This window comes from Schistocerca nitens, chromosome 4 (genome assembly GCF_023898315.1).
Source record: "Schistocerca nitens isolate TAMUIC-IGC-003100 chromosome 4, iqSchNite1.1, whole genome shotgun sequence".
NCBI lineage: Eukaryota > Metazoa > Arthropoda > Insecta > Orthoptera > Acrididae > Schistocerca > Schistocerca nitens.
Genome location: NC_064617.1, coordinates 471,866,216 through 471,878,409, shown reverse-complemented (window position 1 = coordinate 471,878,409; position 12,194 = coordinate 471,866,216). Strand labels below are relative to the sequence as shown.

Genomic DNA, 12,194 nt, shown 5'->3' with positions numbered 1-12,194 from the left:
AATTTATCTGTCATCCAGAGTAAAGTGCCTAAAGTCGTGGGTCTCGAAGATAAGCGGCAGGTTATGCTCCTGAACCCATTTTCAGCTTGAATGAGATGGGTTTATCTGTCGTCCAGAGTAAAGTGTCTGAAGTCGTGGGTCTCAAAGGTAAGTGACAGGTTGGTGCTCTGAGTGCTGCCGAAAAGGCATCCCTTGTTACAATTGTTTGTTGCATGCGCACTGGTGGGACGTTTGATCCACCAATGCTAATTTTCCCAGGAAAAATATGTCTGGCTTTTTGATGAAAGGTGCTCCGCCGGGATCCATAGGACGATGCCACCCATATGATTGGAAAAAAGGGTGTCTGTTTACGGAATGGGTGGATCACTTTATCAACTATGTCAAGCCTGTGGAAGAAAGCCCACTTCTTATCTTGGATGGGCATAACACATATATCAAGAATATTAATGCCAAGGATCCGGCAAGAAGGAACCATCACACAATTACAAGTCTACTACCCCACAAGTCACACAAAATGCAACCATTGGAGAAGTCCTTCATGTCCCCTCTCAAGTTTCACTATAGTGAGAATGTTAGACAGTGGATGCTCCATAATGATAAACCACTTGGTCCTTATGAAATAGCTGAACTGTTTGGAAAAGCATGCATATGCAATCGAAGCGTTTTCATAGGTGTCGACTTTGGGGTCTCAGACATGGAAGAGTTGGATGTTAACATCCACCGGTCACATAAAGGAAGGAAGCATTCTAAAACAAAACCAACTTCGCTGCCTCAAGAAAATCGGTCTGATAATGCATAAGGCTCCCCCCAGAACACACGTGAGGCCAATACTGGTCCACACAAGGCTCACACTAGCGACCAGAGCCACCACACACCATGCACCAAAGACCTAGCAGAAACTGATCCTAGCAGTGCATCCCACTTTCCAGTAGGAAATATTATGATATCACCCAAAGACATTTTGACTGTTCCAAAAACAACAAACAAAGGACTTAAGCCAGGTAAGGTAACTGTAACTAAAGCATTACTCTATAAAATATATTTGGAAGGATCTAAATAAAGCATGAAGAAATGGAAGCTGGTAAAAAAAGGAAAATGAAAATAAAGGAGGAAAAAGAAGTGGATAAAAAAGGTGGATAGAAAGTAATGCTACAAAAGATATACAAAGAACATGTAACGAGGGCCAGGTGTTGAGAAAAGAAAGAAATAAGGAATAAAAAGCAAAATGCTATCAGTGAAGCGAAAATTGATCATTGATCTACAATCTCATCATCCGAGAGCTCAGAGGAGGAATCGATAGACTCTGAGAAGTCAGTGTTAGAGCCATGTATTGGTGTTGAAGAGCCTGGAGATGAAGATGCTACGTGCCTTTTTTGTGAGGGGTTATATTCAAAAGACACTAAAGGAAAGCTATGGATCCAGTGCCTAATGTGCAAGATGTGGGCGCACAACGAGTGTGCTGGACAGAACATTATGTTTGTGGTTTCTGCCGATCCTAAATGAATAACTTATGACAATCATGTCCTAGTATAAAGGGTTTGCTATTTTATAATTACTCTATAAAAATTTACAGGAAATAATGTTGACTTTTTTGTTTTTATAGGGTACCACCACATTTTCATTTTTTCACAGTACGTGAATTTTGTAAAAATGATTAAAGCTGCATATTGATTTAAATTATAAAATATGTATTTGGCTTTTTTATAACATCATTAAGATTATTTTTTGAGGTTTTCGCAAATTTCAGTTACAGTTTTGGAATTTATGGTTTAAAAATAAAGTGGTAGCCCATAATACCACCTTCGCTCCTAATAAAATGAAAATGAAACGAGAACGGACATAAAGGAACGAAAAGAAGTAAATTAAGACAGTATTTCAATAAAATAAAGAAAAGATAGCATAATTTGTAGTGGGAAGGTGGTGAAGGGCGGTGATCGTCGCTAGAGGGCGCACTGTACATGTAGTTGGTGTTACTCATTCTTGGCTACAGTTCTTGTTGTAACATTCAAGGTAGTGGACGTTGATACAAGGAGTGGCGCAGTGCTCCGTGTGTCGTGTGTTCAGAGAGCTCTGTAGATGATGGCGCCACTGTTTATCCCTGCAAGCCATCGACAGTGCACGATAACACTCCTCATTTGGAACTCAAATGCCAGGAAATAAGTTCTTCAAAGAGTTCTAAATAAAAGTTTTGGTTGGAAACACTTTGCTCGTTACTTGCATGGCCATTTTGATTCGTGTTACATTTACATTTTATGACTTGTTGCAGTGCAGCAGAATGATAGGTATATTGTGTTTGTGTTACAGCTTCTGTCATTTGTTTTTAATCTCTTAATCTACTAGGTAGTAATGTACTTTCTTTTACTTTTATTGTAGAGCCTGAAGATGGCTATTGCATATCCGAAACCGGTAATTTTATTCAAAAAGCTGTGCTATCAAGACATTTGAGTAAAAGGTTTGTATTATTGTTCTTTGCACGCTACCTGCTAGGTGTGAGGAGAACTAGTTGGTAGCTCTACCATTTATTCGTAGTGACGGTATTTTATTTAGTAGAGTTTTGTGGTCATCGGTAAGAAAAGCTTTAGAAAGATCTAAAAATGTGTCTGTGACATACTCAAGAACAGCAAGTACCACTTTTTCAAATGTTACCCTAAAGACAGTTTTTGTGTAATAAATCTATCGTAAATTATATATATTAATGTCGTGCTCTAGCACGACTAAATTCTGCCATTATAGGCACTAAGTATATTTTGTATGTGAAGGAAATCAGTGTATACTACTCTCCATCTTGCTAATCCAAAGGAAGTGCATCTAAAACAATCAACATAACTAATACGATTAGAAAAGTCGCGGTTGCTCACATGTGTTTTTAATTCCAACTGTTATCAACCAAGATTTTCTAACTTCCGTTTCTCATGTGATTTTGGATGGAGACGTTGAGAAACCCCATGAAAGCTGTTGCATAATTCTAAAAGCACATATTCTTCAACAAAGAGACCTTCCATTTCCCCTAAAACTGAAGACCTGGCTCAGATTTTCCTCACCATTCACATATTTTACAAATTCCTCTCCTCATACTGTATATTCTGTTTTCTTAAGCTGTGATTGTCAACGGGATATGCAAACCCGCCCAGTTTGTGATGGTTTAAAATCCATCCTCAAGAGGAAATTTGACAATGAATTGCTCCTAGCTACTGACTCCCGCCTTTCTGTTGATGGTAACATCAATACCGGTTCCATAATCAAATGATGCTGTTACCCTACAAAACGTCTGACCAGACATTCTGTCATACTTCCGTTTCACTTCAATAATCCTGCTACTTTTAATTTATATTCTCCAGTTTCTCGTCTCACACCAGCGTCATATACACAGGTTCCGAGAATCTGAACGATATCTGTAAGCGTCCTCTTGGTAACTCGCTCCTGGACAATGTTCACTCGGAAACCCAAGAGTGGGGCTTGTCTAGTTTCGATATATACATATGTATGCAAAGAAAGTAATATCAGAAAAATATTTTATAGAAGTTGAATGCCTTGCAGAAATATCTATAACGTCTTTAATACAGTGAATTTAATATTTCTGTATCATCATGCTGTTGTTCATTATTGCTTCTTCTGTCCGTAGGAATTTCGGAGGCTTTTAGCATCAGAGGGGGTAATGGATCTCGCATCTTTTCCTGCCTGGTGATGATCCTTTGAATAAATATTGCTTCATTCCACTACAGCTAATGAAGTTAATCTGTGAAGTGAGACTTGCTCACTAAAGTGCTGCTTCGGTTTTACGAAAGAGGCTGATTGCTGGAAGCTATTCTGAAAGTCATTTTAGCGAGATGGTATCAAATATGCAGCATATTATAAAATCTATCATCAAGTTTCTCAAACACATTTCGTCTGTCGTGAACCAAGACACAAATATTTTTTGCAATCATAAACAAGAACACCAAGAACTACTTTTGTTGCGTTTTTTATTATTTAGTAAAAGTTTCACAGTTCTTGGCTTTACAATATTTTCGTAGCAACTGATAGCAATAATTAACAAACTGCAAGTGTTCGTGACCGATATTTGAGTACAAAACAGCAGTTAACTCGAAAGCAAAGTGCCATTTTTCCTTTTCTCATACCAAAATTTTCTACGATGAAGTTAGCAAGCAGAAAGGAATACTCCACAGAACTCTAAATTACTGCACGTACATGTTGTCTTTGGCTAGCTGATAACTGACATGCAAATGAAAAATTTGCGAAAAATAAGCGCTCTAAACTGAAACACTACAAATGCACTGAACCTCTATCTGCTCCTATACCTTTTTTCTACAAGGCGGTGGCGTGATCCACAATACTGCATGGAATTACGAAGAAAGAAAGGAAAGACTGAGGTTTAACATCCAGTCGATGACGAGGTCATTAGAGATAGAGCACAAGCTGGGAATGTTTTTAAGGATGGGGGAAAGGAAATCAGGGGTGCCCTTTCACAGGAACCATCCTGGCTTTGCTTGTAGCGATTTTAGGAAATCACTGAAGACGTAAATCTGGATGGTCGCCGAAGGCGAGTCCAGTGTGCTAACGAAAATATCAGATATAAAGGAAATGCATTTTACGTGAATGAGGAAATTATTAAGTGTAGAAATAAACAGGTAGAACACATGACACGAATTAGGAGAACCTGAATAGTGATCATACTGCCGATCTACACTCCTGGAAATGGAAAAAAGAACACATTGACACCGGTGTGTCAGACCCACCATACTTGCTCCGGACACTGCGAGAGGGCTGTACAAGCAATGATCACACGCACGGCACAGCGGACACACCAGGAACCGCGGTGTTGGCTGTCGAATGGCGCTAGCTGCGCAGCATTTGTGCACCGCCGCCGTCAGTGTCAGCCAGTTTGCCGTGGCATACGGAGCTCCATCGCAGTCTTTAACACTGGTAGCATGCCGCGACAGCGTGGACGTGAACCGTATGTGCAGTTGACGGACTTTGAGCGAGGGCGTATAGTGGGCATGCGGGAGGCCGGGTGGACGTACCGCCGAATTGCTCAACACGTGGGGCGTGAGGTCTCCACAGTACATCGATGTTGTCGCCAGTGGTCGGCGGAAGGTGCACGTGCCCGTCGACCTGGGACCGGACCGCAGCGACGCACGGATGCACGCCAAGACCGTAGGATCCTAAGCAGTGCCGTAGGGGACCGCACCGCCACTTCCCAGCAAATTAGGGACACTGTTGCTCCTGGGGTATCGACGAGGACCATTCGCAACCGTCTCCATGAAGCTGGGCTACGGTCCCGCACACCGTTAGGCCGTCTTCCGCTCACGCGCCAACATCGTGCAGCCCGCCTCCAGTGGTGTCGCGACAGGCGTGAATGGAGGGACGAATGGAGACGTGTCGTCTTCAGCGATGAGAGTCGCTTCTGCCTTGGTGCCAATGATGGTCGTATGCGTGTTTGGCGCCTTGCAGGTGAGCGCCACAATCAGGACTGCATACGACCGAGGCACACAGGGCCAACACCCGGCATCATGGTGTGGGGAGCGATCTCCTACACTGGCCGTACACCACTGGTGATCGTCGAGGGGACACTGAATAGTGCACGGTACATCCAAACCGTCATCGAACCCATCGTTCTACCATTCCTAGACCGGCAAGGGAACGTGCTGTTCCAACAGGACAATGCACGTCCGCATGTATCCCGTGCCACCCAACGTCCTCTAGAAGGTGTAAGTCAACTACCCTGGCCAGCAAGATCTCCGGATCTGTCCCCCATTGAGCATGTTTGGGACTGGATGAAGCGTCGTCTCACGCGGTCTGCACGTCCAGCACGAACGCTGGTCCAACTGAGGCGCCAGGTGGAAATGGCATGGCAAGCCGTTCCACAGGACTACATCCAGCATCTCTACGATCGTCTCCATAGGAGAATAGCAGCCTGCATTGCTGCGAAAGGTGGATATACACTGTACTAGTGCCGACATTGTGCATGCTCTGTTGCCTGTGTCTATGTGCCTGTGGTTCTGTCAGTGTGATCATGTGATGTATCTGACCCCAGGAATGTGTCAATAAAGTTTCCCCTTCCTGGGACAATGAATTCACGGTGTTCTTATTTCAATTTCCAGGAGTGTATTATCACAAACAACTGATGGAAAGATGACTGGGCTAGGTTGTTTGACTGGGGAATAAACCAGCAATGACTCAAACTTCAAGTTCTCACAGCTTCCCCTATTTGCTTTCGTGACCAGTTGAAGTTTTGGCACCTCCCTTAAATCGTGTTCTGATAGAGCGGTTGCTGGATACTCGTTGGTTTTAAGAGCTTTCGGTCATTCTCAAGAAAGTACCAGGACGTGAGCTGTTAAGAGTTCCACCCCTCGCTGGTTTCACCCTTGGACAGTGCCGCTAAATACTCATCAGTCAGCAACACAGCCCGAATCCGGCAACAGCATATAACAAAATGACTACGGCCACGGGTCGTTCATGGACTATCGTTTGTTTGGTGGGAGTTCATCTCTCCATTCTCCATGACATGTTTGATACTTTGTAAATAAATAGCTGAAATATATCATTTAATGATACTAATAAATAAATCTTCCAAAATATCAATTGTTTACCTCACTTTCAAAAATGTAATCATCTGCTGTTAACATTACGAGATTAAAAGTAGTTGCACCTTGTGCCAATCGATGCCACTATCTCAGATCTTCTTAAATATTTTCAATCACAACAGTAACAATTTCTACGCCAAGATTTCTAACACAACACAGTGGGCATATACATTTTATACGAGATCTTTGGACATGTCTACATAGAATGGGGTGAAACGTGATTTTGTGGTGCTAATTCCGTTGTATTAACCGTCCATTCTACAACTTCAAACTACTATATTATTCTCTGTGGAACAGAGATATTTACTGTATTTACTGCGTTATTGAATGGGTTTCAAACAATGCAAGATGGCACAATATCGCACATACAGTGAGGTGAAAGTAGCCATGGGATACCTCCTACATCGTGTCGGACCTCATTTTGCTCGGCTCATTGCAGAAACTCGACATGGCATGAATTCAGCAAGCTGTTCAAATTATCCTGCAGAAATATTGAGCCGAGCTGCCAGTATAGCCATCCATAATTGCGAAAGTGATGCTGGTGCAGGATTTTGTGCACGAACTGAACTCTCAATTATGTCCCATAGATGTTCGATGGGAGTCATGTCGGGCGATCTGGGCGGCCAGATTATTAGCTCGAACTGTCCAGAATGTTCTTCAAACAAATTGCAAACAACTGTGTCCCGGTGTCATGGCTTATTGTCATCCATAAAAATTCCATCGTTGAATGGCCTCAAAGGGACTCCAAGTAGCCGAACACAACCATTTCCAGTCAATGATCGTTTCAGGAGGAACATAAGACACAGTCCATTTCATGTAAACACAGCCCACACCATTATGGATCCAACAGCAGCTTGCGCAGTGACTTGTTGACAACTTGGCTGCATGGCTTCATGGGGGCTGCTCCACACTCGAACCCTACCAACTGAAATCGGGACTCTTCTGACGAGGCTTCGGTTTTCCAGTCATCTAGGGTCCTCAGGAGAGGCGCTGCAAGCGATATCGTACACCAAAGTTCGCCGCACTGCCCTATCGGACACGTTCGTCGTACGTCCAACATCGGTTTCTGCTGTTGTTCCACGCAGTGTTTCTTATCTATTAGCACTACAATTACATGCGTACGCCGCTGCTCTCGGTCGTTAAGTGAAGGCCGTCGGCCACTGTGTTGTCCGAGGTGAGAGGTAATGCCTGAAATTCGGTATTCTCTGTTCACTCCTAACACTGTGGATCTCAGAATACTGAATTCCCTAACCATTCCCGAAACGGAATGTCCCATGCGTCTAGCTGCAACTACCATTCCGGGTTCAAAGTCTTTTTATTCCCGCCGTGCGGTCACAATCACGTCGGAAGAATTTTCACATGAATCACCTAAGTACAAATGACAGCTGCGCCAACGCCTCGACCATTTTTACCTTGTGCACGCGATACCACCGCCATCTGTATATATGCATTTCGCTAAGCCATGACTTTGTCACCTCGGTGTACATATTTTGGGCCTGTAGTGTGCAGGCTCCTGCATAAAAATTCTGCCTGTCAGTGTTGTAATACCGTGCAATTTCCATTACTGCTGATGGTTCAGAATTTAAGCATTCACTGTTTAGTGTGTACCAAGCAAGGAACACGAGGACCGGGGATGGGAGGAGGGGCAGCGCCGCCATTTGCTCTCACCTTGAAAGAAATTATAAATATCTTCGGGATCCGAACTAACATCCTGTATCGACGTAAAGACAGTTCTGACAGTTGGGTTTCAGTTGGAAGGAGCCAAACCATAGAGTGGATACTGACTAGCAAGTGAGCCCAGAGCCATTTGTCGTGAAATCTCGAAACTATTTTGCTGTTCCACGCTGTTCTTCTTGCAGCTGAAAAATGCCAGATGGCTCTGGGTTCTGTAAGCCATTTGCTCTCACCTTGAAAGAAATTATAAATATCTTCGGGATCCGAACTAACATCCTGTATCGACGTAAAGACAGTTCTGACAGTTGGGTTTCAGTTGGAAGGAGCCAAACCATAGAGTGGATACTGACTAGCAAGTGAGCCCAGAGCCATTTGTCGTGAAATCTCGAAACTATTTTGCTGTTCCACGCTGTTCTTCTTGCAGCTGAAAAATGCCAGATGGCTCTGGGTTCTGTAAGCTTCTATTATTGTTTATCTTCAATTCAAGACGTTATCAGTCAATGCCAAACATTGCCAAATATGTGAATAATGAAGGTATGTACATGAATGTTGCCTTCCTGATAGCGCAGTATTATGCACAACTCTCACACAAATTATACTCTCTCACTGAAGTGCTTTGTAAATAGTAGTCATCTATTACAGAGTGGCAGCATTGATATGTTTTGTGGTTAATAGACACTGTTTTTAAATAGTTTTGAATTTTATTTTGTAAGAAACTGTACTTTGTTCCCCCCATCCCTTCCCTTTATCCTTCCGTGAAAGTAATACTCTTGCGCTCTCCTCCCCAAAGTTTGGATTCTGGGTACTTCATTGACTTAGTGTTGATATCTACACCTACCTTCAGAACTTCTCTTAAATATTTTGCATGTCGGTTGCTTCCCGATGTTCAGTGGACAGTGGCTTGTGAGCGAAACTATTTTCTTATACATCTTTTTTTACTATCTTAGGCGATGGAACCAATACTCTCGGTTTCGCATGGTATTGTTGCAAGACAATGAGGACTACACATATGTTTGTTACCAAACATATATCAGACGTAGCACTTCCCATCTTTCCAGGCCATGTAGTACATCTGACGCTGATATAGTGAATAAGAAACTAAAGAGCCACACAAATAGCAATTACTGAAAATAGTCAAGTGCGACGGCGAAATTGAGTTTTTTTTTCTGCTCCTGTCTCATTAGTACCATCGCTTAAAAATAACATAATTAGACTCAGAGCAGTGCAAGGTTTCGTTATGAAAATCCATGGTAAACATAGAACCATTTCCCGTAGATGCACTAAAAACTCAGCCTGATCACTATCCTTACGTCTGTTACGCAATAAATGATTTAATAGCACGGATCGTACAATTATGCCGCTACAAACTCTGTTAATGAAGCACATGATTTTACTCCTGTTTAAATTCATATTTCGTTATAAACAGATTAAGAAAATTATAGGATAAATCCGGGAGAGGTGCCGTATACAGTATAGTTTGCGTAGCCATCGTAGTTTCGGAAAATACCGGCGCAGTGTGCTTCTATCGGCGCTGCAGTTGCTCAGTGGCCGCTAGACCATAATAAAACTGTCCAACTCTCGATGGAGTGAATTTTCCATAAGCTCTGGGGAGGTGGGGATGACCTAGGTAAATCTATAAATATCCCTTCAAAATCTTTCCAGTGTCACGATTAGTTATTAGTCTGTGCTAAATAGTCAAATATTTCCAAACGTTTGAGTAGTTGTAGTAACAGTAAGTTCTATTGGGTGTGTTTTGATTCTACTGCTATCTTGGCTATCAAGGTCATGAATTTATAAGGTGCGACGGGCATGTCTCCCCTAGAGACCAGGATACATGCCGCAATAAAATCCGGTATATCTGCCGCATACTTTTTCGTTAGGGATATTTCCGAAAAAATCAAATAACAGTGTTAAATAAGTAAAAATATTTCTATTTTGCTTGTATTTTCGTTTAAATGACTTAGCATGCATTTTTCGGGTGTTCACGCAGTCTTATGAAGATCAGTGCACAATATTATTCGTTATTCCCGAATACATATATATCGCTAGTTACTTAAAATTTATTCAACGAATATTGACAAAATAAGTGTATATGTACAGGTTTTGACTTAAAAAACACGGTAGTTTTTCGGTTTTTTAGGATGTGGCACATCACCTCTAACATAAAGGATAGACGCTGCAATATAAAGATGTTTTCATGGTCAAATATTATGTTTAAACGTTAAATTGGAAAAAAATAAAAAAAATTGTATCCGATAGACAACCGGTGTGTTCAGTTGTACAAAAATTTCTTACTAAAAGTTCGCCATGGGACTTCCCATACGCGATTTTGAAAATGTGCACCATTTCTCTCGGATTTACCCTGTGAAAGGTCATCGTTTGTGTTTGGATATTCGCATAACCATAAAATACACAGTGATATGGAAACGTTTTTGTATTTTTAGTTTAACCTCCTGTATAGAGAGGAATCATCTACTGCAAGGATTACCTTGGCATAGACAACGAGGTGAAGAAGTAGGACGGACCCAACGCTGATGCAGCGGAGACCCATAGTGAACTTGTTCCCGTCGAAACAACAACACTGTTCTATTCTTCACAAGTCGAAAGCTGCGATGCGACTGTGCTCATGAAAAGTCAGATGTTAGGTGAAGGCCAACGGAAGTTGTTAAGTACCCGTGATTGTTTCTGCTGTCGTAATAAAACGAATACTTCACCTAGGCCGTACTTGCGATTAGATAACAGAATTATTTTTTTTATAGAAAACATGTACTCAAGTTATCCTTCTGTGATAGCTAGAATCTCAAGACCAGAATCCATATCAAAGTACTTTCGAAAAGATGCTTAATCATGCTACCTGATAGCCACTTAAAATTCGTTGAAACCTGCATTACACAACAAGCAATTTCCTTCACACTTTTGAATTGAAATAATAAAAGCAAAGGATTACAAGAATAATTTTTAGACATTTTATGTATCGTCAAGGGGTTTACTTTTCAAATAACAAACAGTTTACTTGCTTTTTTCCATCTGTCTCGGATGACTGTCCCTTATAGACAGTGTCTTCATTTCTTCACTAGCCGATAAGAAACAAAACAAGCGACGAAGTTCGAATTTTTGGAGAAAAATCTACTTCAGATACGTCAGATACAGCAGAAAATGTCCAAAAATTGTTCTTGTAATCCTTTGTTTTTATTATTTCAATTCTGAAGTGTGAAGCAAATTGCTTGGCATGTAATGTAGGTTTCAACGAATTTTTTTTTTATATATATATATATATATATATATATATATATATATATATATATATATATATATATATATATATATTCCAGAAAGTCAATGACTGACGGCTTCATCCTATTGCAGAATAATGCCATTCCACATGTTTCGGAGGTGTTTCGACAACGATGCAAACGTTTCGCTGGAAGTCCTTACACATCCTCCAATCCTGCTTACAGTCACGATCTGTACCCACGCGATATACATATTTATGGAGTCCTGAAGAAAGATATCCGTGGCCGTCGATTTGCTTCAGATGAAAAGCTGCACACCTGGCTACAATCATATTTCGCAGGAAACCTCAAACCTTCTTCCATGAAAGTATTGACCGTCTTGTTTCACATTGGGAGAAATGTATAACAGTTATGGCGATTGGTTTTGAAATAATGAACGGTTTACTTACTTTTTTCCACCTGTCCCATTTTCATCTGACAGTCCCTTAAAGTTTTCTCTACTCTTTGCATAAACTATGCTTTTAAATGATGTTCTCCGAACTGGCAGATACTGGTGTTTCTATTAAAAATATGGAACATTTACGAGATATGGTGAAAACGTACTTCCTAAGAATATGTTCATTTACTCTAAGCAGAGAGTTTGCTGCGATGTTCGTCATGTGAAAGGTTACACTGTGTTCTGGGCCGGGATTCGTTACTGGAT

General features: G+C 41.4%; 1 protein-coding gene across 1 annotated transcript in view; it reads right to left on the bottom strand.

The window, feature by feature from the left end:
* The window catches only part of LOC126251802 (venom carboxylesterase-6-like), a 131,903-nt gene extending 121,018 nt beyond the window's left edge, over positions 1-10,885 (bottom strand). Inside the window, exon 1 of the mRNA XM_049952440.1 lies at positions 10,747-10,885. Coding sequence (XP_049808397.1) covers positions 10,747-10,809 — 63 coding nt within the window. The 5' untranslated portion in view covers positions 10,810-10,885. The remainder of the gene's footprint in view (positions 1-10,746) is intronic.
* Positions 10,886-12,194: the final 1,309 nt, after the last annotated feature.